The 27,130-nt window shown below is 45.9% G+C and overlaps 1 protein-coding gene across 1 annotated transcript in view; it reads left to right on the top strand.

Annotated features, from left to right (window-relative positions):
* The window catches only part of BMERB1 (bMERB domain containing 1), a 107,744-nt gene that overhangs the window by 45,872 nt on the left and 34,742 nt on the right, over positions 1 to 27,130 (top strand). The window contains exon 2 of the mRNA XM_006179073.3: positions 16,609 to 16,732. Coding sequence (XP_006179135.1) covers positions 16,609 to 16,732 — 124 coding nt within the window. The remainder of the gene's footprint in view (positions 1 to 16,608; positions 16,733 to 27,130) is intronic.

Below are 27,130 nucleotides of genomic sequence, written 5' to 3'. Positions count from 1 at the left end.
ACGTTTATCTGCATAATACGTTTGGGACATAAAGCCGTTAATAGCCTAGTTTATAAAAGGCAAGTTACGGAATCTCTTTTGTCTAAAGGATCCTTTAGGGCAGAGGTCTGCAAACCTTTTATAACGGGCTAATAGTAAACATTTTTGTCTGTGAAGCCATATGGTCTCTATCCCAACCATTCAACTCTTGCAGTGTGAAAGCAGCCGTAGATAATGCATAAACAAGTGGGCATGGCTACGTTCCAGTAAAGCTTTATTTAGGGACCCTGAAATGTGAATTTCGTGTAATTTTCACATGCCACAAATTATTCTTTCGGTTTTGATTTTTCCCCAACGTTTAAAAAATGTAAAAACCATTCTTAGCTTGCAGGCTGTATGAAAACAGTGGCCGGCTGGATTTGGCTCTCGGGCTGTAGTCTGCGATCCCTCCTTTAGGGGACAGTTGTGTTGGCATTTTGACTGCCGGAGGAGGAGAGACGGGAGGACTGCCCTGGATCCACAGCCTTGTTACCCTGGAGGCCTCTTCACCCACTGCTGCTCCTCCTTACATATTTCTCTTAGAAGATGTGGGATATTTGTGGGACTCTTTTGGTTTTCTGCAGCAGAAAACTCAAGCTGCTTGAGCAAAAAGAGAAGACACTGGGTTACTCTAGGGGTAGTTGATCCAGAGGTTCATATGTTTCTCTCCATCTCTTGGCTCATCTCCCCTCCATGAAGGTTTGCTCTCGGGATCCATGTGATGGATGGTTCAAGGTCAGCAGGAAACCAGGCAGGGTTTCTCCTCCAAGAGTTCACTCAGAAGCTCGGGGCCTGGTTATCTGTTTTGTTATCCAGCTTACTGCCCATCTGAACCAGCCCCTGTGGCTGGGGTAACAGAATGCCACAGCGGGGCAAGGTCAGCACCAACTACCCCAAGACCCGGGAGTGGTGCCCGCCTCGGTTCCCCAACCAGAATTGGGGTCGAATTATCAAAGAAAGGTGAATGGATGCTGGGAGGCAAAAATCAACACATGTCCACTTCACATTGGGAACATCACAACGTGACATTTAGAATCTAAATGCCGTGAGCAAAGTGGGTGGAGGAGCTGCTGGGAGCAGGAAATTCCCTTTCACACCCTCTCTTCTCAAAGGAACAACCCATCTCCCTGCTAAGTTCTCTTTGCAGGTTCCAGCTTCTCCTGGAGCAGCCCTTCTAGGCTTGAGGCTTGACAAAGCCGGAGCTACAGAACAGTTTAGTTTTCATCTTCCATGCAGTCAGGTGGCCTAGACTCTCAGCGCTCAGTTGATTGAGATTCTGTTTAGAGGAAGCAGTGACTTGAATAGCTAACAGCTCAGCCACTCCCTGCTCTCAGTAGAGGCAGACAGAACCCAGCTATCTATCTAGCTGGGCTCAAAATAGCCGTTTCCTGACGTGGGCTCTTCATGACTCACGTTGGAGTTTTCCAGGCTTGGGGCTATTGTGAACACTTTCCTCTACTCGTCTCCATGCCACAGAGTCTAGTTTTTCCTACCTCTCCCCAGGTATCATTTATCAGCTCAAGTTTATCCCGTGATACAATTCATTCGGACTCTGTTTTCCTTTTGCTCTCAGTGACCCATTCCTAATTCAACATCTTTCTCCCCATCCTCCACCAAATCAAGACTGTGGCCCTCAGTTGGGGAAGGGAAAAAAAAATCTTTTTTTCCCGCTGCCTTAACCATCTCAGGATCCCTGGCTGGAGCCCTGTAAATGAGAGCAGCAGAAGACAGTCACCAGAGAAAAACAGACAGAAGTTTACTAACACGTGCATCACGCATATACCTGGGAGGACCCAGTGTTGAGTAACTCCTAATGGTGGTTAGAGCTCTGGCTGATGGAGGGTCTTCCCAAAAGAACAATACATTTTTGGAGAAGTGGCAAGACAAAGAAAGGCGACTTTGAGTTTCTTACGGGAAGGTGGTAAGCAGGTGGGGGGAAACTAGTGGAAGATAAGGACTGGTTAATCTACGTTTGTTGTATAGATTCCTCTGGTGTCATCTCCAGGCTGACAAGGATCTAGAGTTGTTTCCCATGATTACTTCTCTCCTGCCTGGTAGAGAGGGGAGGGAGCTATCGCTATTATAAATTTGTCCTGCTTGTAGGCAAATCGAGGAGGGCAGAGAGCTTCTCTTGTATCTGTTTTCTTAATTACCTGCAGCTGAAAATGATCCTTATGCCAAAGTGGCATGCTCTGGGATGGCCTGTTTTGTTACCCTTCACAGAAGATCCTCAGGACACACTCTAGTCTTAACTGGGGTCTCAGCCGAGGTTTCAGACCCCATCTTGTGTGCCCCCAAATACTCAGCCTCCCTGCCACCCATTTGCTACACCCCAGGCCAGACATCTCTGTCTAGGGGACAGGAGCACTCACCACCGTGGACTGAATCACTCTCTGCAAAGGTCCACGGAGAGTGGGAGCTGCAGAGATGACTATGGCTGAACTGGAAGCAGCGAGCATCTATTGCAGTCGTGCGTTTGATAGCATTTCTTTTCTCTTCTTTTATTGTGTTGATTGATCCCTTGCTATGACCAAGCCCTGCACTAAGCACTTTACACACAGTGTGATGCATTTAATCTGCCGGCTCTCTGAGGCAATTGCAGGGAGCCAGTCTTCCTGCTGCTATGCCTTCTCCCTTAACAGGTCCCTTGCTCACGGGAGACAGTGACATTTAAAAACACCGTCCGATCTCATCTCTCCCGCCTGCTTAGAATCCTTCTGTCGGTCAACCACTGGGAATAGAATCTAACATTCCGCCACAGCCTCCAGGCCTTGCATGATCTGGCCCCTTCCTGTCTCTCCACTGGGTAACACCCCTCCCCTGTTCTCTTTTGTTCCACCCACACTGGCTGTCTCTTGGTTCTTAGATGTGAAGCTGGTTCCCTCCCAGGGCATCCATACTTACTGTTTCATCTTTCCTTCCATCTTCCCAGGCTGGCTCCTCTTGACCATTCAGTGTTGAGCTCAGATGTCACTTTCTCCGAGAAGTCTTCCCTGGTCCCACTGTCTAAAGGCCCCCATCCATCGATCACCAGCCCATAACCACATTTTACTCTCTGCACAGTCCTGTCAACTTGAAGGATGTTGCATATCTTTTTACTTGCAGCCATCTTCCCCACTAGGATGGACGCTGTGTTTCTGTATGCCTAGAGCCTAGAACATTGCATGGCCTATGGTAGATATGATGAATATATGGAGCGCCTCCAAGTGACCAATGAGGTCATGTCATTTGCCGAAGGTCCCACAGAGGAACCGCCCCCCCCAAGGGGGCGGAGCCCTGGGTGTTCAAAAGGGATGCTGGAGAAAATAAAAATCAGTGCCTATGAAAAGGCTCCCAACTGGCTGAAACTTTACCTAGTTTTTGTGCCTAGCTTTTTGGCGTCTTCAGCTTCCTTGAAGCCAGGTTGACACTTGGACTGGAACATTTGGATATTGCATCTTGCAGCATTGCTGGGGAGCTGGCCCTTGCCACACCGCCAGTTCTAGCTGGAACGGACACACAGGGAGTTCTGGGGATTTTGATCCACTGGCATGTGATCCTCTTCATCTTCTAATGTGGGAATATTTTGTTTTTCTATTTATAAAAATAATACCATCCCCTTCTGCCCTCAAGGAAGTGCGCCTAACTCCCCACTCTGTCAGTGTGGGCTGTGCTTAGTGACTTGCTTCCAAAGAGGATGGTATGGAAAGGAGTAGGGGAGAGAAGCCTGACAGACATGACCTCAGCCAGATGATCAAGGTCAGCATCAAGACGACCTTGATCTAGAGTAATCTTTAGAGTATGTGCCCTTGATAGAAGGCAGTGAGAACTTGGGCTGATGTAGCTCTCCCCTTGTGGTTCTTCCTCTCACAAAGCCATGACCCCAGTCTAATCAACAGGAAAACATCAGACAGATCCCAGTTGAGGGACCTTCTATAAAACACCAGATGAGTCATCCTCAGAATGGTCAAGGTCATCATCAAAAACAAGGACCCTGTGAGAAATTGTCACAGCTAAGAGGAGCCTAAGGAGACATGGCAACTAAATGTCATGAGGTGTCTTGGATGGGATCCTGGCACAGAAAAAGGACATTAGGTAAAAACCAAGGATATTGGAACAAAGTATGGACTTTAGTTAAAAAACAAAAAAATCCCTGAGTGTTTCCAGTCCCAATGCTTTTTGCCTTTTGGTCTCTCGTTTAGGGTCTTGTCTTATTTCTCATGTTGGACTTTCAATCCAGCAGTCTATTTCCACATTTGTTTCTTTTCTTTCTCTGTCATGATCCGACCCTCCCTCTGGCTTCCCAGGCTGTGTTGGTGAACATTGAACTTGGCCCACTCATGCATGCACACAGCCCACACATAGCTTTCCCGGGCTGATTTTCTCTGACCCTCAAGCATCCTAAACCACTTCAACTCAGATGAGGATTTAGCCCGTGCTATTCCTCAGTCCCGAAGTTTCTGAATTAAAATAATGTTCTCCAAGCAGTTTATCTCTCTAGTTAAATAAGTTTCCAGCCGGTGAGGGATGAAATGAGCCACATGATTTCCAGGCTAAGCAATTTTTTAAAACTGAAATATTACTTTAGACAGTCCGAATTTATTTTCCTCTAGATTCCAATCATCTTAGCCCCACCAAGCATGCTTTTAAGCAGAGCCATCTGGTTCTCTACCCATCCTTGCGTGACCCAGACCCTCTGCTTACTTCTGAATTGGTTTGTAAATTGGAAGTGTTAGGGAGTCTTAGTATAAGATGCATGAATCACAGCTCAGGATAGATTCATAATTGTATATATTCATGAAGTTCTGAGATTGTAGGGCTGGAGGATATTTTAAAAAAAAACGAATCTTGAATAATAAGATGAACCTGTGGAAGTGCCAGAAAACATTAGTTGTCTATGCAGTTTGTTATTACAGGGTTATCAATTTCCATGGTTTTAATTCGGTGTTCTTAACAATTCCTTCTGAATTAGGAAGAATATTTTATTCTCGTGTGTGATCTCAAAGGACCTCAGAAACCAATCTGAGCCCTTCCACTTGGAGTTGGAGAAATAAAACAGAGTGATTCGGTGACTCCCTGAAGGTCACTTAGAAGTGTTGGGTGAGGATGCCAAGTAGTGAAAAATCACATTACAGGTTGTTAAATAAACTGTCAGAACTCATGTACCATCTCCTTCAAAGCTCCACCCTGGAGGTAACACACACTTTATTCAGATGAAAACCTTTCTGAAAACTTCTTTTGGGAGCTGTGGTCCCCACCTGTGTCAAAGCCTTGTGAGCATTCTCAGTAGTGATAAACCTTTGTTTTGGAGAGGGGGTTTGATTCTTGGAAAAGTCATTCTGAGCCAAGTTGTGCAAATAAGGTGAGTAATCAAATCACGTGAATTTTAAAAAGTGACCATAGACGTGTTAAGCTGCTTTTCTGGAGTGGCTCATAAACTGATTTGAAAGCTATTATCCGAAAAGAGTTTGTTTATTAATACCTTTCCTTATTCCAGAAAGGATTTAATAGCCATGTGGGAGTCTAAAAAAAAGTTTCAAAAGGCTTGAGGAATGTTGGCATTATTGGAAGCACAGAGCATTCTGAGGTGATTCCTTGAAGGATAATACTCTAGAATAGTTGTTTAAAAAAAGAATTGATTTTAATATCACCTCCCTTCCCCTTTCTCCCACCCCTAGACCTGAGGCTAGTTTTGTGGGTGATGCAAATGGGACACCCAGCTCTTGGTGCTTCTCATTCTCATTAAGAAGGCATGGAATGGGGAAAAAAAAAAAGAAGAGGGTATGGAATGGGACGATGTAAGAGGTAAGGTATTCCCAGTGAAGGGAGTTCTGGGGAGGGAGGTAAATTTGGGGCAGGGCTCCTAGGGCTGATCTCCTCTGTCCTCCTCTACTGCCAGCGCTGGCTGTGGTGTCCATCTGAGGTTGTCTGATTTCTCTTTTGATATAGTGATGGTAGTGATGATGATGATAATGATGAGGATGATGCTGTGACAATGATGGTAATGATGGTGATGTTGGTGATAATGATGGTGGTGGTGATAGTGACGATGATGATAATGATGAAGAAGATAATGTTGTGATGATGTTGGTAATGGTGGTGGTGATGGTGGTGGTGGTGATGGTGGTGATGATGATGATAATGATGAAGACGATGATGCTGTGATAATGATGGTAATGATGATGATGGTGATGGTGGTGATGATGGTGGTGATAGTCATTGTGATAGCTGACACCAAGACCTCACTCTCCTTATGATGTACCAGGTGCCACATAAAGGGGTTTACATACAATCTGTCATTCAGTCCTCACAATAGCCAACGAGTAACCTCTATTATTATCCCCATTTAACAGATGATGGACCCTGACAGTGGGAAAAGTCATATAACCAGCTTACCAGCCATGCAGATAGTTAATATGGAATAAACAAATATTGCAAGCTAGTGTTATTAGACACACTTTATAAGTGAAAAAGCAAAAACTCAGAGAATTTAAATATCTTGTCCAGGGGCACAAGCCAGTAAGGGGCAGAGCCAACATTTCGACTTGAGTCATGCTGTCAGCTAAGGGTGTTGAGTCATGGCTGCTTGCATTGAGCTGGGTGGGGTGGGGTGGATGATGTCAGTGAGCAGGAGGGTGGTTCTCACTGCTTGGTTGTCCCCCCCTTTATTCAATCTAGGTCCCTCTCCTTTATTCAATCTAGACCACAATTTTTGCCCATGAGGATGATAATGACGCCTTCACAGTGGGTTTATTTGGTCTCCTTTCTTCTATAGACTGTGATTTACTAAATAATGGTCCATACCCTAAATCCTCAGACTGGTGAATATGGTACCTCATATGGCAAACACGAATTATTGTCATAGGTAGAATTAAGGGTTCAGACTATGAGATGAGGAGATTATAATGGATTACCCGAGTGGACCCAATCTAATCACATGAGCCCTGAAAATGAGAGAACCTTTTCCTGACTGGGAAAAGAGAGAGATGTGAGGACAGAAGAAGGGTCAGAGAGATGCACCATAAAAAGAGCTCCACCTGTTGTTGTTAGATTTCAAAATGGAGGAAGTGGCCATAAGCCAAGGAGTATAGGTGACCTCTAGAAAAGGCAAGGAAACAGATATTTCTCTAGAGCACCAGCCCTGCTGACACCTTGATTATTGCCCAGTGAGACCTGTGTCAAACCTCTGACTCCAGAACTATAATACACTTGTATTCTTTTTTTTTTTTTTTGAGATGTCTCAGTCTACATCCTTATGCCCAATTTACAGAGAAGGAAACTGAGGCTTAGGGAAGTGAGGTCCTTTGCCCAAGGGCAGCAGTTAGAAGGAGGCAGAGGCAGGATTTAAACCCAAGTCAGCCTGACTCCATTGCCTGTTTCGTAACGCATTGCAGATTGTGCCTTCTCCGTAATTACTTTTGTGACCTTGGCCAAGGCAGATGTGGCTGAGAAGATAGAAACTCGGAGAAGTTAAAAAAACAAACAAAACCCCCCAAAAAACAAAACAAAATAAAAAAACAAAAAACAAAACACGCCCAAAGCCCCATTAGAGAATAATAACCATGGCCATGATTTGAAGGCAAATGCATTTCCTCAGCTGCAAAACCTTCCTTGCGGGGTGATTGTGACTATAAAGAGACCACATACAGGAAGGCACTGTGCAGCGGGAGGTCTGATTGCTCGCAGGACCCAGAGGCATCCTTATTCACAAGGCAGAGGAGGAGGGTATGGTGAATCTGAATTAAAAGCAGTTACTTCATCTTCTTGGGAAATGGTGACTCATGAAAAGCCACCAGCTGTTCCCCATTCTACGCACTTTAGAGCAAGAAGGTGAGATGCTTGATCCATCCCATGATAGAATGTTTTGGGGGGTTGAAATGAGCTTCTTTCCTCCATGAATGATTGATGACAATAAAAGGCTGGGGTATCACCAGGAGCCTTTGAAATGCATCAGGATATCCGTTCCCAACTCGTGGGGCTAAGATATATTTCTCCGGTATTGAGACTCGCTGTTGGGTTGATACCAGGAAGATGCACTTGGGCATACCTAGGGTGGTGAGCTAAGGGACTGGCCCCTTGGCCGAGGGCTGGTGGGGCTGCTCCGGACCCTCCTTTCAGGGCAGGCAGGGATTGATCGGAGTTGGAGGACTGCAGTCTTGCCTGGAGGGATAAAGGAACAGCTCAGTAACCAGAAGGCCATCCTTGTCCAGATCTGATGATCCCGATTTTGTTTCCTCCCCTGCATTAGTCTGGCTCTTCCAGGGAAAGAAGTAAGAATGGTGCTGACCACCCTTCGTCATGTCCAGGCACTACACCAAGCACTCAACATGGTATCTTTGTCTCCTTAGCAGCAACTCCATGAGGCAGGAGTTACTGTGCCATTTTACAGAAGAGGAAACTGAGACTTGGGAAGAATAAGTAATGTGTCCAGATCACACAAATACTGGGAGAGCCAGGACCTGAACTGGAATCTGTCCAAACCTACCATCAGGGGTGAGCTGTTAGTGAGCTCACGACCTTTCTCCCCAATATGGAAGCCCCTTGGCCAGCTTGTCAAGGGCAAGGGTTTTGCCTGTTTTGTTCCATCCGCATTGCTTAGAGCAGGATCTGGCATGAGGCAGGTTTTCAGTGCATATATTTTTAAAATGAATAATAAGAGCAGATATTACAGAGAACTTTCTATATGCTCAGCACATACACAAATTAGCTAAGAGATGTGTATGATTGTCCCTGCATTGCAGATGAAGACACTGAGCCCCAGAGTCATCACCTGATGGGGCCATGGTCAGCATGACATGAGACCCTGACACTTGAACACTCATGCCCATAATAGCCCTTCGAGAGCTCACTTGGCTCCCACAGCACTGACACCCACCAACTTTTTCTCTTTTCTTTTTCTTTATTTTAAATCTCTTTTGAACAAGGAATACCTTCCATGGTAAGATTTCAAACAATCTAGTAACGGTAAATCACCAACATCCACATCGTGGTGATGTTAACAATGGTCATGTCCATTGAAATAAAATCGCACAACGTGAGAATTGTAGGTTAAGTTTGATTTGGGGCAAAATGAGGACTGTAGCCCGGGATACAGCATCTCAGATGGCTCCGAGGAACTGCTCTGAAGAGGCAGGGGGAACTCAGTATTACATATGATTTTAGTGAAGGGGGGTATGTGCAGTCAAGCACACATTTAGGCGGAGTCTTGCTGCTAGTCACCATTAATGATTTTAGTGCTTTTCTAGATACGAGGAGACACAAGAATTGGGGCTCCTAAAATCTTCTCCTGAAAATATCTAACAGTCTGAAGGCCTGTTCTGCCAGTTTTCGCAGAGCACCCCTCATTCCTGACCTCCACCCTGAACGCCTTTCAGGGAGTGTTGGAGGTCAGCGGCTGCAGTAGCTCGTGATTTAATCCAAGCAGAGGTAGATGGAAAGTGCCAACATGCTCCAGTCCTTGTAGAAGCAGATGGCAAGTGCCAATTTCCAGTTGGCAGGCACTCGCAGGATAGACAGGAACTCTCTGTAGTATCTTTGCCACTTTTCTATAAATTGAAAATTATTCCCAAATAAAAAGCTTATTAAATTCACACAATATAAAAGGACATATTAGGTGGAAGGTGACTGTCCTCCAACACAGACCCCCAGTCTCCCATGTCCTCCAGAGGCAACTGCTGTGGTCCTTCTCTCATGTGTCCTTCTAAAGATGTTCTAAGGATGCTGGATGCTGGATAAATATTGGTGGGACTGAAATGAGTAGGTCCACCTCTGTGATAAGAATTGAGTGGAAATGTGACTGATTTATCTTTGGGTGAAAAGCTTGACACATGGTTGAGAATTTTCCTTCAGGTGACTTCTGATTTAATTTCCAGTGAGAACTCAAGAGTCTGGGCCCACTGTTGCTTGTCAAGGGACCCTCAGAACCGAGTCCTGTTGTGTCATTCCACATCCTGTCTGACACGGAGATGAAACTGACCTAAGGACTTCTAAGATCTTTCCAGCCTGAGGGGCTGGAATTCGATTCGACGCCAGCTTTCTCAGGGGTGGGAGGGTTGCCTCTACTGGTACACGGATGCTCTTAGCATCATACCACATTGAATTAGGTTGCAGGAAAATTACAGGCACATCTCGTCTTACTGTGCTTCACAGATACTGAGTTTTGTTGTTGTTGTTGTTGGTGGTGGTGGTGGTTTTTACAAATTGAAGGTTTGTGGCAACCCTGCGTTGAGCAACTCTATCAGCACCATTTCTCCAACAGCATTTGCTCACTTTGTGTCTCTGTGTCACATTTTGGTAATTCTCACAACACTTCAAACCCTCCACCAGCAAAAAGATGACAACTTTCTGAAGGCTCAGGTGGTGGTTAGCAATTTGTAGCAATCAAGTATTTTAAAATTAAGGCATGTACATTGTTTTTATAGACATAATGCTATTGAGCACTTAATAGACTACAGTATAGTGTGAACATAGCTTTTCGATGCACTGGGAAACCAAAAAAGTTCATGTGACTCAGTTTATTGCAATGATCTGAAACAGAACCCACAGTATCTCCGAGTGCACTCTCTTTTTTTCAATTATTGACGCCTGTGATTCCCAAGAGGAAAGCCTCATTTTGGTGGTTTATCTTTACCACCTCTTTAGTACTTGCTAACTTTCTAGTACTCGCTAATCCACCTGGTTAAGAAAGAAAAATTAGGCTCCAATCTGAGCCTTGAGCAGGCGACGGTATTTAGCCAGAATTTGATAACTTCACTTTGTTTCCATTGGATTGATTGTTACGACTATTTTCTAATTATGCTAAGTGACAGTGACTTGTTATTTATGGATGTGATGTGAAATTTCCTTTCAGGAGCTTGAGTCCAAAAAGCCAATGTAAAGAAATATTGAGTACATGACGGTGTAGATGGTGTCTCAGTCTGTTCAGGCTACTGTAGCTGCTGTAACAAAATACCTTAGACTGGGTGGTTCAAACAACAGTTATTTCTCACAGTTCTAAATGCTGGATAAGTCCAAGTTCAAAGCACTGGCAGATCCACTGATGGTGAGGACCCTCTTCCTGGTTTGTAGATGGCTGCCTCCTTGTGTCCTCATGTGGTGGGGACCAGAGAGAGGAAGCCAGCTCTGGTGTCTCTTCTTAAAAGGGCACTAATCCCATTATGGGGGCCCCACCCTCATAACCTCACCTAACCCTATTACCTCCCAAATGCTCCACCTCCGAATACCATCTCCTTAAGAGTTAGGATTTCAACATATGAATTGGTGCAGGGGGCAGAGGGGGGCGGACAGCACACAAGCATTCAGTCCATAACAGTCCATAACAGTACATGATGGTGCTGAATTCTGTGCAGTGATTGAGGTTTTGAAATACTATTCTGTATTGACCTACAGCCTCGGCTTTGGAATCAGACAGACCTGGGTCTGTGCCACTCATTGGTTGAGTGATTTTGGCCGATCACTTATGTTCTCCCTGAGCCTTATCTTACTGAACTATAAAGAGAGGGTGATAATGGTTGTACCTACCTGCCAAGGTGTTTAGGAACATGATGAGTTAGTGCTGGACTCCTCGTAATGCTTAATATGAGAGAGCTCTGGGGTGTATACCAGGTGCATGAAATTAGGAAGCAGAAACAAAAGTGGGCATTGTCCAGAGGACCCTGGGCTTAAATTCCTCCTGTGACCCATGGTTGAAATAGACAGGCCAGGGAAGACGTCCCGTTAGTCCCCAGCAGTATTCTTCCTCGCCTGTATTTAAATGACGAATTTCCAGGAGACTAACCGCCAGCCCTCATTCACCATCTCCACTGCCGCTGCCCCTGTCCCAGGTAGCTTTAAATTTTCAAGATAAATGATTTGACCTGCTGGCACATCCCAGCAGGGTCTGCTCAGCTCTTGCTTGCCAGTGCTGTTGTGCTCATGAGGCATGAATCTCCCTGGTCTGGCATTTGGGGATAAAAAGATGGATTTAGCTGCCTCATCCCCCAGAAGTGACTCAGCTCCTGGAAGCTCAGTGACAGCAATGGCAGTTGGAGCCCTGAGGACTTCGGTACCTTGGTGCCGCGCTCTCTCTACACAGCAGTGCTTTGCTCGCTCTTAGAGCTTTGTAGCTACTGCCTTTTTTAGACACCCTGAAATGTTGTCTCTCTCCTTCCAGGATTTGTCCTCCTCATGGACACATTTCTTTGGCAGCTGTTGGGTGCCTGCCTTCTAGCTGGAGAATGCTGTCAAGGTTTCCATCATGCTGGTTTGATCACGCGAGTTCAGACTGAAAAGAGACTGACCATGCATGCTAGTCATTTATTCGCATCCTGTACCAGCGTTTCCCAGAGTCAGATCTGAAGACCTTCTGCATGAAGGTCCTTGGACATGACCCCCACCCCTCAACCCAGGTTTATCCTAATCCCTGGGGGTGGAGCTCCCCAGGTAATCACCGTGCCTGCTAACTCCTGAGAACAGCTACTCTCCATGTACCTAATGCAACACAATAGACTCATTTTCTCTGCTGCTAAGATGATGGTGGTACCTCTTGAGTGAACGAGCAGTTCCTAAGAGAATAGAACTGATGGCAGCAAGGGCTTTGGAGTAGGACAGATCTGGTTTTAAATCTCACCCCCACCACTTACTCCTTTTCCTGAGTCTCAACTTGCTCATCTGTGAAATGGGGATGCTAACAGTATTTACCACCCAGGGCTATTTTGAGAATTACATTAAGGTGATTTGATCCTGGCATATGATAAATGCTTAATAAATGTTAGCTATTATTGTTATTGGCTAAACTTTTTTTTTTAACCTTTAAACTGGGGAAATGATAGCATTTATCAACTAGGTAAGGCCAGGCAGTAAATATTTGAGGTTTTGTGGGCCATAGAGTCTCTGTTGCAGCTTCTCAATTTTGCTTGTAATGCAAAAGCAGTCATAAATAATACATAAATGAATGAGTGCGGCCAGTGTTCCAATAAAACTTTATTTACAATATCAGGGAGGGGGCTGGATTCAGCCCATGGCTGTAGCCAGCTAACCCCTCACCCAGGGTGTTGTGAAGATTAAATGAGATAAGTCTTCCAAGGAGCCTAACACAGTGCCTGGCACAGAGCAGCCGCTACAAGAAAGGATTCTATTTCTTATCTGATTTGCCATCTAGGCTTCACCCCTTTCTCCAGGGTAAGGGGCGCATCCATAAGCAAGACTTTTGGCAGAGGTATCAGCTCCACTCTCTGCCCCTAGTCAAAGCTAAATGTTCATCTCAGCACCTGGAGCCTGGCAGTGCCACCGCCTCCGTCCTCCCCCAAGGATGGAGGTAAAATGCCAATCCATGGGGTATGATTAATTCTCTCTGTCCCACGCTTCGCCCCAGGGTATGTTGCCATTTTCAGCATGTGTCCTGTTGAAATCAGGTTGCCCATCTGAACCACGATGTGTGAAAAATGAGGATACTTAACATCTGCGGTGTGTAATTGAGTGCTTTCGCATCCATAAATGCACTTAACCTTCACCCAGAGGCTGTATAATGTGGTTAAGGCATGTGGTTAAGGGAGAGAGAGAGACAGAGACTCGATGTGAATTCTGTCTCTGCAACATTCTGGTTGTGTGATGTTGGCCGAGTCACTTTCCTTCTCTAAGCCTCAGATACATCTTCTATAAAATAGGGGATTAAATGAGATCATACATTCAAAGCCTCCAGCACAGCATAGCCCATGACAGCTATTGAACCTCATTTTGCAAAGGAAGGAAGTGACGCTACAAGGTAAAGGGGCTCATTTGAGGTCAGACAGCTGGTGACGGGCCTCAGATCAAGCGTCTCTAACTCTGGTCCCCAGCTGGCTTTCACCATGCCCCTGCCCACCTCATCCCTCTCATGCCCACCACCCCTGGCTGCTTCCTGGGACTCTTGCTGCCTCTAGCCAGGGCTGTGCTCCATGTACAGGAATGAAAGCTCACGGAGAGAGTGACATCGCTGTCAGGGAGCCTGCAAGCTGGTGGCCATTCATCACTGTTGTGGATTAAATAGTGTCATCCTCAAAACCATACTCACTCAGAACCTCAGAATGTGACCTTATTTGGAAACAGGGTCTTTGCCGTGGCAGGTAAGATGGAGAGTGAAATGATGTCATACTGAATTAGGCGGGGAGGGGGTTGCTAAATCCAGTGATACGAAAAAGGACAGAGAAGGATGCACAGGGCAACACGGAAGAAGGCTACGTGAAAGCAGAGGCAGAGGTTGGAAGGATGCAGCCAGAAGCCAAGGATTGCCAGGAGCCACCAGGATCTGGAAGAGGCAAGGAGGGAATCCTCCCCAAGAACCTTTGGGGAGAACACAGATCTGCTTCTGGCCTCTAGAACTATGAAAGAATAAATTCGTGTTGTCTTAAGCCGCTCAGTTCATGGTGATCTATTACAGGAGCCACAAGAAAGTAAGACACCACCTTTGACTCGAAGCTGTGAATGGATAGGGGGAGTGGGACTTAGAATGCCTATGCGAGCAAGGGGCAGTAATGATGGGGCAAAGAGCATGTGTTTTAGAGGCTGACCTGGGATCAGCCCCTTCCCTTGCCAGCTTTGAGCCATTCATCCTTATTTGTTAAAAAAAAAAAAAAAAAAAAAAAAAAAAAAGAACAACCCAATCCTTCTGGCTTGTGGTGAGGATTAAAAGAGAGGGCATGGCAGAGCAGGATAATAACAAGGTAACCGTAACCATGCATTGAGTGTGGTGTGCCTCGGTTGATTCAGTCCTCACAGCTGGCCAGGGTGGAAGGAGTCAGCAGATGTAGGGGATGTGATGCTGGCCTCAGAGTAAAGCAAGAACGTTCCGTCCCCTCCACCTCCTCCTCTACCCATGAAGGGCCTTGGAACATTGCATCCGTTAAAACCCAGCCATTCACTCTAGAAATGTGGCCCGAAGGCACCTCTTAGATGCACGCCGAGATTTATCTCTGAGAATGCTCATCACAGGGCTGCTTCTGGTAGGGGAAATGGCAAACAACCTAGGCGTCTGGGGGTTGATGAAGTGATTCATGACACAGCCACAAATAGAAAACTACACAGCCTTTCACACTGCTGCTGGGAAAAAGCATCCAAGGACGTGCGGAAAAGCTCATGAAATGTTAAGTGAAAAGAGCAGGTGATAAAATGGTGAGACTTTAACTTTATATTACAAAAACCAGACCTACATAATGGTGTATATGTGTGTGTGTGTATACAGATATACGCATATATAACATCTTCAACTACTAACATCTTGGTGCATTTTTTACCATTCTTTAAAAAACCGTGTATGTATTTATATAGAACATTATACATATAAAACACATATATAAAACCACGTATATTAACATATATATGCACTCTACATATACAATATATAATCACATAAAGTACCATATACATGCATTGGGAGAATGTGCACTAAAATATTAATGGCAATACATGTGGAAGTATATATACACACACATATATATACATACATACGGTTATGGAGTGAATGATGTTCTCCCTGAATTCATCTGTTGGAGACCTCACCCCCAGTGTGGCTGATTTGGAGATAGGGAAGTAACTGAGATTAAATGAGGCCATAAGGGGGGGGCCCTGATCCCATGAGATTAGTATCCTTGTGAGAAGAGACACTGGAGAGCCCTCTCTCTCTCTCTCTGCTTGCACACAAAGAAGCCGTGTGAGCACACAGCCGGAAGGTGGCCATCTACAAGCCAGAAAGAGTTCTCACCAGAAGCTGATCCTGCCAGCCCTTGATCTGGGACTTCCAGCCTCCAGAACTGTGAGAAAATAAATGTCTCTGGGTCAAGCTACTCAGCTTCTGTTGTTTTGTTATGGTGGGTATGAACTAACGTACATGCATATCTGCATACATACAAGCAGATGTACTTACACATATGCATATATATGTAGTGTCTTTGTATATTCTATATATATGTGGTATATATATGGTTACATGTATGTTTTTTATGTGACTGCATGTGAATGTGTGTGTGTGTGTGTATATATATATGTGTGTGTATATATATATATATATAAAACTCTAAATATAAGATTGGGAGAATGTCCTTCAAAATGTGGCTAGTGGTTGTCTCTGTCCAGTGGGGTTATGGATGACTTTTTACTGTGTGCTTTTTTCGCCTATCTGTATTATTTGAATTTCCTACAATAAACTTGTATTATTTCATATGACTATTCCTTACATCCCATAGTATTCTTATAAGATAATTATTAATGGTATTGCTATAAAATAATTATTACAAACTTTCTTCTGCCTTAAAGTTGGTGTTGGTTTGGGACAGGGTGAAATGGCCACGGTCAAAAGGATCAGAGGCTCAGAAGCTGGGGCCAGGCAGGGACTGCCAAGGCCATGTGTATAACCTTGAACAGGTTTTGGTGACTCCACCTGAGCCTCCTCTTGCCTTGTAACAGGGTTCCTATGGAAATGTGCTTTCCAGTTTCCGAAAGGCCCGCTCACAAATACACACTTGCAGCCCCGGCGGAGATCTGCGTGCCCTTGAGGGCGTGATGGTCGCTGGAGCAAGGACGGGGGCTGCCCTGAGGGAATTTTTGAAAACCGATGCAGCCTCGAGGTCTTGACACCTGCGTTTCCTGTCTCCTGCACAGATCAGCTGGACATCATCTCCATGGCAGAGACAACCATGATGCCGGAGGAGATCGAGCTGGAGATGGCGAAAATTCAGCGTCTCCGGGAAGTCTTGGTCCGACGGGAGTCTGAGCTCAGGTTTATGTGAGTGCTTGGGGGAAATGGCCAGAAAAGGACAGGGTGTGGAGGGGGAGGCCCCCGGAGAAACTGACATTTACTGTTTATTCCTCTGCGCTGGGCACTGAGATAAAGGCAGTACATACGTCCTCACTACTGCCTAGAGGAGTGGATATCGTAATCTCTCATTTTATACAGTTGAGATTGACTTCAGGCCAGTTTGACTCCAAAGCCCAAGCTGCTGGAGAAGAGAAAAGGGATAAGAGAGGGAGATGGGGACCCAGAGGCGGTACCCTGTGCTGGCGTCAAATAAGGGCACACACTCTGGGTTCAGATAAACCTGAGGTTTTTTTTAAAGCTGGGCAAACTGAGGCAGGTAACTTAGCCTCTCTGAGCTTCAGTTCCCTCATTTGTAAAATGAGGGAAAATAATAATACCTCTCTCTCAGGGTGATTAGCAACCCCGGAGTCACATGACTTGAAAATCCACTGCTTACAGAGCACAGCATTCCGGAGGAGTTACAGATGGTCCTTCTGGAGAAACCATCATTTTGAAAGTTGGGCTCTGGCAGATAAACAGTGAGAGTTTGAAAGCAAAACAAAACAAAAATAGAGGGTTAAGAGGCAACCCTACACTGCCTGGAAAATTCCCTACACTGCCGGTCAGCTCCCGACCCGAAAACTCCACTGGAAGAAACCGTGACATCACACCTTCCAGGCATGAGCAGAGCGCCTCTCACCCACTTTTTAATCTGATTTCTCACAACCCTATGGGGCCGGTTATGGGATTATCCTATTTTGCAGATGAGGAGACTGAGGCTTGGAGAAGATAAGAACCTGTTTAGGGCCTCCCAGCAGGGAGTAAATAGGCAGGTTAGGGTTCAGATCCAGCTCTTCCTGCCTTCCAAACCCATAGTAGTCTCATTGCTTAGTATATGACCTTCCCTCTCACCCCACGAGACAGACCTTGATATTAACAGCTGCCATTTATTCTGCTCTCTGCATGTGCCAGACCCCGTGCTAAATGCTCTATGTGCTAAAGGATCCCTTCTCCCAGGAGCCGGTAAGGAAGGTTCTAGAACATCCCCACTTTTTGAACAAGAGACATCCTCCCTTTCATCTGGGAATAAGCTAAACCAATACACAAGGGTTCAAAAACAATCCTGCCCTCCCTCCCTCCCGGTGTTAGTTTTCTCTTTTCTTTTATTTTTGAAAGCACTTGACAAAGGATTGGTGGTGTGGGAGAATTATCAGCTAAGATTATGCGTTCTGTCAGGTTGCTGGTGATTCCAACAACTGAGACACCAGGATTGGACGTGATGCTTTTGAGATACCTGTGGGTCCCCCAGGTAGGGATGCACTTTGGGAGGGAGGCTCTGTATCTGAGTCTGAGGTGGAAGGGAAACCATTGAACCAGACGTGGGTCCTGGCCTCACCCTCACATCAGGCCATGGGGACACCCACACAAATGAGTGGGCAAAAACAATGACAGTCCAGGTATAGGATCTGGGGGATGCTGCGGTCTCCACGCTGCTCCTCCTTATGGGTGGAGTCGAGGTGCAGGGGAAATTCAGCTCTCAAACTTATGGTGAAAGAATATGGAATAACTAAGAGTTCAGTGGCAACAAGAGGCTTTGAGGGGATTATCACCTTTTGTAAATAAGAAATACCATAACCATGAAAATTGGAAGTCTTTCTTCCTCCACCCCATCTTTAATCCCAGTTCATAGAAGTGACCTGTGTTGGTGGTATTGGTGGGTGGTGTCAGCTCTACTCCTCTATTTCTTAGTACATAACCATATAAAGGATGATTAAATTAGTGCCTGGGTCTTGCTTTGGTGTCTTTTTTTCTATTTTTATACTTCCAATTTTTTATTTTTTTACGTTCTCAAAGAGTATCATACTTGTATTTGGTTCTAAAACTTTAATTAAGCTTCTGTTCTTATCTGTAGATTGTTTCTAACATGAAAAGCATATCACTAGCATTTGCAACACCCTCCCTTGTTACTGAAGGAAGGGAAACAAAGAATGTGGGTTCTGCTTGAAAGCACTGAGGAGTGCCTTTCAGTCCATAGGTGCTCAGTAGGGTCAAGGTTGCTTTTGCAAGAGGGGCTGTCACTGCACACTTGCTGGCCTTTGCATCGTGTGCGTGTGTGTGTGCGCGCACATACATTATCTCCACATAGGGCACACACACAGCAAGTGCTCAGTGACAAGAATAGGTGACATGTAAGCTGTAGCCCTGGGCCAGGCACTGCAGTCAGCTCTTGACTTGCGACCTCACTAAATTTCCCCATCGTGCCCAGGAGTCTGACCGCTTAGAGGCAAATGTCAACAGTAGACACATGAATAAATAAAATTATCTAAAGGAGATAGAAGGATGTCAGTGTAGTCAGGACGTATTTTGGGGGCTCAGTGACATTCTCCAGAGGAAGGGCTGGCTTGCTGGCCCCCGGAAGTCTTGCTAACAGCCTACAAGACAGCAGTGGATGATAATGAAGGGGTCCCCCAGGCCCAGCCTTTAGAATTTGCAGCCTTGCCTGGAGGTACACTCACCTTGTGAATCTCAGAGACGCAAGGTAGGCTTCAGGCTGGCCAGGGTAGAGGTCACGGCCCACTTAGACCTGGACAGACACTTCATCCATCATCTACAGCCTCTCAGGCTAATAGGCTGTCTGTGAACCATTCTTGAATTCAGTTTCCTGGCTCTTTCTCAGAGCTAAGCCCTCACATAGCTGTAGGGCTTATGGTGCAGGTGGGTCCTATTCTTGTCTCCATTTTAGAGAAGAGGGAATTGGAGGGTAAGAAATTTACCCAAGGTTGCATTAACTAATAAGAAGCCAAGCTAGGATGGAGTCTGACTTCAGAGGATTTATTGTGTGATGAGTAAAGGAGGAAGGGAATGAAGGAAGGAGGGGAGCTCTGAATATATCTGCCAAGAATGTAGCGTTAAAGAGTGTAAGCTCCTGAGCTCCTGATCCTTACTGTTGGATTCTCCCCAGCATCTTGAACAATGCATGGTGCTTATTAAGCCAATGAGTGTTTGTTGGATGTGCAAAAAAAGTATTCTTTCCTGCTCCATCTTTACCCCAACAACTTCTCTTCACACACACACACACCCACCCCGGAGACTCCTTGGCATAGAACAAGAGGGAAACAGAACTTCAGCCCGTACTCAAAATTTACAGGCTCAGTTGGGAAAGCTCGGAGTGATGGGAATGTGATAGCCCTTGACTGAAACCGCCCCAGTGACTGTAGCTGTAATAACCAGGAGGAGATTGGTTTTGTCACACCTGCTGAGACATAGTCGAGTTAATACCTGTCAGCTCCCGTGGGGACGGTGCCAGTCGGACCGTATTTCATGGCTGAGGGTGTCTTCTCACTTCCACGTCTCCTGCCGTGTTGACTCTTTTGAGAATTGGTCTGATGGCTGCCGTCCCAACACCCCAACATTCAGCGTTATTTTTGCCTGGGTTTCCCTCTTCTGTCTCCTCTGTCTTGCCCTTTTCCCCGGGACTCACAGCTTCTGCTGGTTCTCGCCCTCCTCCCTCCCCTCCCAGGAAACTGGCGTGAACTCATGAGAAGTGGGCTCAGGGGTCATCCTGGCTCTCCCGCATCCTCCATCTGTGACCTTGGGCCCGTGACAGAATTCAGAAGAACTGCTGCTTACCAAGGGCACTGACATACCGCACCCGAGCTACACAAGCGTGCTGCATGCATTTGCTCGCTTGTTTTAGCTTGTTGACGCCTTGTAAGAACCCTGAAGGGGTGGACTCTATTCCTTCTATTTGATGAAGAAACTAAAGTTAGGTGAGATAACTTGTTCAAGGTCACCAGCTAGTATGGTTGGAACTGGGATTTGAGCCCAAGGTGTCTGTCCCAGAGGCAGAGCCCTGAACCCCAAGTTAGTCTATTATTTTTATTCCCAACTGAAGGACCTCTTTTCTTTTTGCCTTGCTCTTTGCAAAGACAACCCCAGGGTCGATATCCACAATCCCACAATCCCACATGGGGTTTTGTCTTGCTCTACCATCTTGAATTGAGTTGGGTGGAAACAAGACATGATTATACTGAGTCAGGTGTGGACTTTTTCATGCCCTTTCTCTGAAGAGAAGTGGTTTATTTGGAGCCTAGAATGATGAGCTCCAATTTAGTCAAGGTTTTCAAGTCAAACTGCTGGGAATTTGCAGTAGTGCCCTGTTCCTGTAAAGGTTCTCAGGGACCAGAAGGGTCAATGTTAGCAGAACCCTTACTGTGGGTCCACAGGGCTGAGCCCTGTGCTCACGTGATCACATCACCTGCAGGAAGTGCCTACTAATGGGAGGACGAGCCAGGAGCGCCCCCAGCATAGCTGCTCGCCCTGCACGAGGCCCACCAGGTCAAGTTCAGAGAAAGGCTACGAGTGACCCCAGCAGGCACGTGTTTCCACCACACACCCAGTGCATCTGCAATCAATATCCTCCCTTAGTTTGTCCCCTGGTTTCCAAGTCACTAAATGGCATTTAGAGATCTCCCTCCTGAAGTCTGGCAATTTTATGAGCTTCATTTGAACGAGTCAATAAAGCCCTCAGTATCACAAAAATGCCTGTGCAGTAGGCAGCAGACGTCCAGGAGGTGAAGCTCGAAGCCTCCTTTATTCCGTCCTTGACCCTCTGTGCCTCCCACCTCCTAATCCCTCCCTCGCGGACCCATCCCCATGCCTCTCGCCATCCTGTCCTACGGAGGCTGTCAACAACCTCGGCTCATTTTCTCACCCTTAATGCCGGCACTGACTCACACCATTAGCTTTTCATCACTCGTCCTGCAGCCTCTGCTGGCCCGCACCAGCTCTTCTGCATCTTCTCCCAAGCCTGGTCCTGCTGTTTATCTGAGTTTCAGATAATTAAGTATCTTTGGCCTCTGAACCGGGGCAGGGGGGTGGTTATCTTCATTTTACACCTGTTTGCTGAGTTATCATAGGAGGGGGAGTGGGCGCTTTCTCTTGGCTTGCTCTTGGCAGCGGTGGCTTTTAATCAGCGAGAATCAAACCCACAGCAGGCAGGGGAGATCGGCGTGTGAAGGACAGATTTCATGAGCACAGCCCTTGAGTTCCAATATTTTCAGTAACTTCCTTTTATTAGGAAGGACCAAATATGGCGAAGAGGTCAGGCCCTAGAACCTGGCAGAGCTTCAGGGTGTGTGGTGAACAGTACCTGAGTTGTAAACAGCAGGTTTTTGAATACTTGCTATGCCGAGCAGTGTTCTAAGTGTTTTACATGCATTGATTCATTTCATTCTCCCTACAACTCTACAGACAGATAACACCCTCCCTCCCCATTTTATAGATGAGGAAACTAATGCACAGAGAAGTCAAGTAACTTGCCCATGGTTGCACAGAGTCTATTAAATAACAGGCAATGACATAACCTTGGCATTCTGTGTCTAGAGTCCATGATCTCAATCATTGTGCCATGGGTCTCCCAACTGGTTTTGAATCCCAGTTCCACTTCTTACCAGCTCTGGGCCAACTCTTTTACCCTGTTCCAGCCTCAGTTTCCTCCTCTGTACAACGGGATATTGATGTCTCTGGCAGCGTTGTAGCAAGAGATGGAAAGAGAGGACACATAAAAGTGGGTATTACTCCCAGGTAATAAGTGCATCAAAATGTTCCTTCCTTTAACTGTAACACTGTGTTTGGGGGAGAATGGAGGATCAGGGTTGCTTAGTTATCTCCAGAGAAGACCCAGAAAACACTCCTCTCTGAGAAGCTAGGGAGTGGCTCTCAACCGTCAAGTCCAACTCTACACCAGGGCCTTGATTTTATGATAGTTGTTATTTTTTAAGAATTTTATACTCCTGCAATTCCTTTTCCCTTTAATGAGCTGATAATTCTGAAGCCTGTTAGGAAAAGCTTCAAGCCAAGGGCAAAATGAGGCATGTGCGTTTATGTAACTTGACACTTCTCAGCCACGTTTGGCAGTTCTGCGTCACTCTGGTTGTTCTCTGGGTTTTAAATAGCATCTCCTTAGAACAGGTCACCGTCGCCAGAGCCACTGTACATATCAGGTGGGAAGAGATGCCTTTAATTGCGAAAGATCTAAAAAGAAAAATTTATCTTGGACAAAATATACAAGAATTTGAGGAGTTGGGGAAGGAAGGGAGGAAGGAGGCTCAAGGGAAGAGGAAAGGGATGGAGAGACCAGGGAGGATGCAGAGTGGTCCAGGTGAGACCTCTGAATGGAAGGACCCTCCTGAGTCTCTAAGTTTGTGGGGAGGTAGGAATGAGGGTGGGCATCTGGGATGATCAAATGGAGAGGAAAAGCCACCCCCTCCACTGGACAGGCTTCTGCTGCTCCAAGTTCCCTCACAAGCAGAACAAATTTCAGGAAAGGAAAATCTTCCCTCTGGGAGCTCTGACTGTCTTACCATAAACGATTTTATGCTCTTGGCCCTAAGGATCTCCTCTGAACCTCCTGGGCTCTGTGATGGGAAGGGGATTACCATACTGGGCTCTTATGATGGTTAATTTTATGTGTCAACTTGATGGGCCACAGGGTGCCCAGATAATGTTATTTGGGTATGTCCGTGTGGGTGTTTCTGGATGAGATTAGCATTTAAATCAGTAGACCAAGTAAAGAAGATTGCCCTCCCCAATGTGGGTAGACCTCACCCTATCTACTGAGGACCTGAATAGAAAAGGCTGAGTAAGAGGGGACTTTTTTCTGCCTGACTCCGTGAGCTGGACGTTGATCTCTTCTTGCCTTTGAACTTGAACTGAAAAATCAACTCTTCTTGGGTTTCGAGTTTACCAGCTTTTAGACCAGAATTTATACCATTGGTTCTCCTGGGTCTCCAGATTGCTAACTGTAGATTGTAGGTCTTCTCAGCGTCCATAATCCTATGAGCCAATTCCCTGTAATAAGTCTCTTTTACCTATCTGTCTGTCTGTCTATCTATCTATCTATCTATCTATCTATATCTTTACAAATCTGTGAATCTCTATCCAACAGTTTCTCTCCTTGGTGTGCCCTAGAGCTGCTCTGTCTAATTGGATATGCACTAGTTCCATGTGGCTATTTCAATTTAAGTTAATTAAAATTAAATAAAATGTAAAATGCAGTCCTTCAGTAGTCCTAGCTGCATTTCAAGTGCTCATTAATCAGTTGTAGCTAATGGCTATCCAGTTGGAAAGCACACATTTTTGTAGAACATTTCCATCATCACAGAAAATTCTATCGGGCAGCACTGTCCTAAAGAAACTCTCGCACATGAGTGTCGGGAGGCATATTCTAGAATGTTCGTATCAGCCTTGTTTATAACCGGAAACTCAAATGTTTATCAGCGGCAGAAAAAGACAAATCAGTTGAGGTCTATTCATACTGCAGAATATTATACAACAGTGAAAAATGAATGTGCTACAGGCATGAACACAGATGCATCTCAAAAACAAGGTGTTGAGCAAAAGATTTATGCAAAGTTCAAAATATGTAAAATCAACAAATATAATTGTGCAGGCATCCATATAGGGATGGTAAACTACACAAATAAAAAGCATTATTAGCACAAATTTAGCATAGTGCTTACCTCTGAGGGAACAGAATACAACCTGAGCTTCTGAGGGTCACATACAGGTTATTACTTAACATAACTGTTTACTTTGTGATTCCATAAACTTTATTTGTATATGTGTATTTTGTGTGCATTTTACGTATGGTTCACCCACACACATGCACTTTTTCACCCATTTTTTTTATTGTGGTGAAATATACACAACAGAAAACTTACCTTCTTAACTGTTTTTAAGTGTACATTTCAGTGGTATTGAGAACGTTCTTCTTGTTGAGCACCCATCACCACCATGCATCTCCAGAACTCTTCAACTCTTACAAAACTGAAACCATGTACCCATTAAACAGTAACTCCCTATTCCCTCCCCCAGCCCTTGGCCATCACTGTTCTACTTTCCATCTCTATGACTTTGGCTAATCGAGTAGGTGGTACCTCGTATAAGTGGGATCACACAGTGTTTGTCTTTTCGGACACACACACATTTTAAACGGGAAAATGCTGGGAAAGCAGAGGAAGCATAGGATATGACATCCTCACTTGAACATCTCAAAGATACATCAGATTCAGTATGTCCAAGTCCAAACTCATGATCTCCCTGCTCCCTGACCCCATCCCCAGCAAACCTAGCTCTGCAAATAGCCTGGCATCATCATCAATCTATGGAAACCCCAGGTTCTGAAACTTAACCCCTCCCAATTTGCCACCTTGTATCCCCCTCAATTGGTGTCCTCATCAAGGACACAGTCCTCCCAGTCCACCCCCAAATTGTGTCGGTTTTACCTCCTAAAATAGTTTTCAACTGTCCACTTTTCTCCACCTCCATGGCCACCACCAAGTCCGCATTCCTGTCTCTGTCTTGGATCTTAAAAGCACCCCAGCCCTCTACCCTGCTGCCCTCCAGGCAGCCAGAGGGAGCTTCTCAAAACACAAATCAGGCCCTAGCTCCCAGCTTTAAACACTCTCCAGAGTTTGTTAGTATGATGAACCCAGTGAGGTACCTGCTAGGTCTGTTCCCTCCCTGTCTCCCCTCTTTCCATCTTCATCCATTCTCCCGCCACAGCTCCCAGCCCGGCTCTCCATGGGCCTCCTTTCAGTCCCCCACCCACTAACCATGGGGGCCTTTTTGTCCGTGCTGTTCCCTCTGCTTGGACACCCTCCTCCCACCCACCTCTTTACCTGGTTATCTCCCCCCTCCCTCCAGGCCTCAGATCCAGGATCATTTCCAAGGGGAAGCCTTCCCAGCACTTCCCAGTCTGTGTCCCATCCTAACACTGCAACCAAGATCCTTTCCTCCATGTATAAATCCGTGTTCATCAGTATAGGTTCATGTTCACATCTCTCTTCTGCGCGACGCTGGCCTTGCTGAGGACACAGGCTGAGCCATTTTCACTCCCGACAGTGTCAGCAGCACCCACACGTGGCCAATCTCAGCGTAGGTGCTCGGTGAATATTTATCTAACAAATGAGCAAGGGCTCGGCTTCCCTACTTTTTCCAGACCCTGACCCTATTTCAGGTGGCTCAGTCGGTAGCATTCCTCCAGAGTGGCAGCGTGACGCAGCAGCTTGCAGTGTAGACACTTCACTCAGCGTATGAGTTTCCTGCGGCTGCTGTAACAAATGACACAAAGTTGGTGACTTCAAACAATACACACTTATTCTTCTGTCTTTCTGGAGGCCAGAAGTCTGAGGTGGGTTTCAATGGGCTGAGAACAAAGTGTCAACAGGGCCAGGCTCCTCCTGGAGGCTACAGAGGAGAATCCTTTTCCAAGCCCTTTCCCGCTTCTAGAACCGCTTTTCTTGTGTTCGCTGCTGGTCGTCCCCTCCTCCATCTTCAAAGACAGCAGACTGGAATCATCCAATCTCTGCTGACGTCATCATATCCCCTTCTCTCTTCTGGGTCAAATCTCCCTCTACCTCCCTCTTACAAAGACAGTTGTGATCACCTTTAGGGCCCACCTGTATAATCCAGGATAATCTTCCCATCCAAAGGTCCTTAATTTAATCACACCTGCAAAGTCACATTTGCCATGTAAGGTGACATATTCACAGATTCCAGGGATTAGGACAGGAATATCATGGAGAGACATTATTCAGCCATAATAAGTGACTATGGCAGTTCATTTAAGGGCTAAGTGCAGACCTGGACTCCCTAGCAGCGACAGTGATGGGGATGGCCGTGGCAAGGCCGAGCGGAGAGGTAGGCAACATACCTCACATAGAGAACCCACATCGCTTCTTCTTATGCTGAGTTTTCATCCTTCTTTGAAATCTCTCAAAGAAAAAGCATCTTATGAGACAGAGAGACAGAGAGAGCGCATGCTCTGTAATGCATGCATGGTGGGCTGACAATTAAGGGTTCCCCCCCTCTTTGTTGTCCCTGGAATGATGCCGATTTGAGTGGCAGGAGGGGTTGAGAAGTGCTTGCCTGTATCACTTGATGATCTCAATGGAAGACCCAGCTCTTTGCTCTGGGTTTAGTCCCAAATCAGATACCACATGGCTGGTGCCTCATTTCCACATTCCTCTTCAAGAACCAACCCTCTCTTGATATTTCCAGGACAGGATGCTCAAAGAGAAATGGGAGGGGGGAAAGCAAACAACTTAGCAGATATGGCTTCGTGTTTTGGGTCTACACGGCATAGCCACTCCTTAAGACAGTGTCCTGATTTCTACCTTTTGCTTGATTTAATTGGCTGCAAGTCACTGAGTGATCAATTACATAGATCTTTCCTCTAGGATTTCAGACCCACTCTTGGTCCTACTGTCCTCAGTCCCCTAAATGCCTCAGGAGTTTCAAATGAGATTAGGTCAATCCAAGACACTCCTGGTTGGGTTCTGCCAAAGGAAGAGCAGCCTGTTTTTTCATTACTAAATGACC

This window comes from Camelus ferus, chromosome 18, assembly GCF_009834535.1.
Source record: "Camelus ferus isolate YT-003-E chromosome 18, BCGSAC_Cfer_1.0, whole genome shotgun sequence".
Lineage (NCBI taxonomy): Eukaryota > Metazoa > Chordata > Mammalia > Artiodactyla > Camelidae > Camelus > Camelus ferus.
The sequence above is the reverse complement of the archived record's forward strand: the minus strand, read 5'-3'. Positions and strand labels throughout refer to the sequence as shown.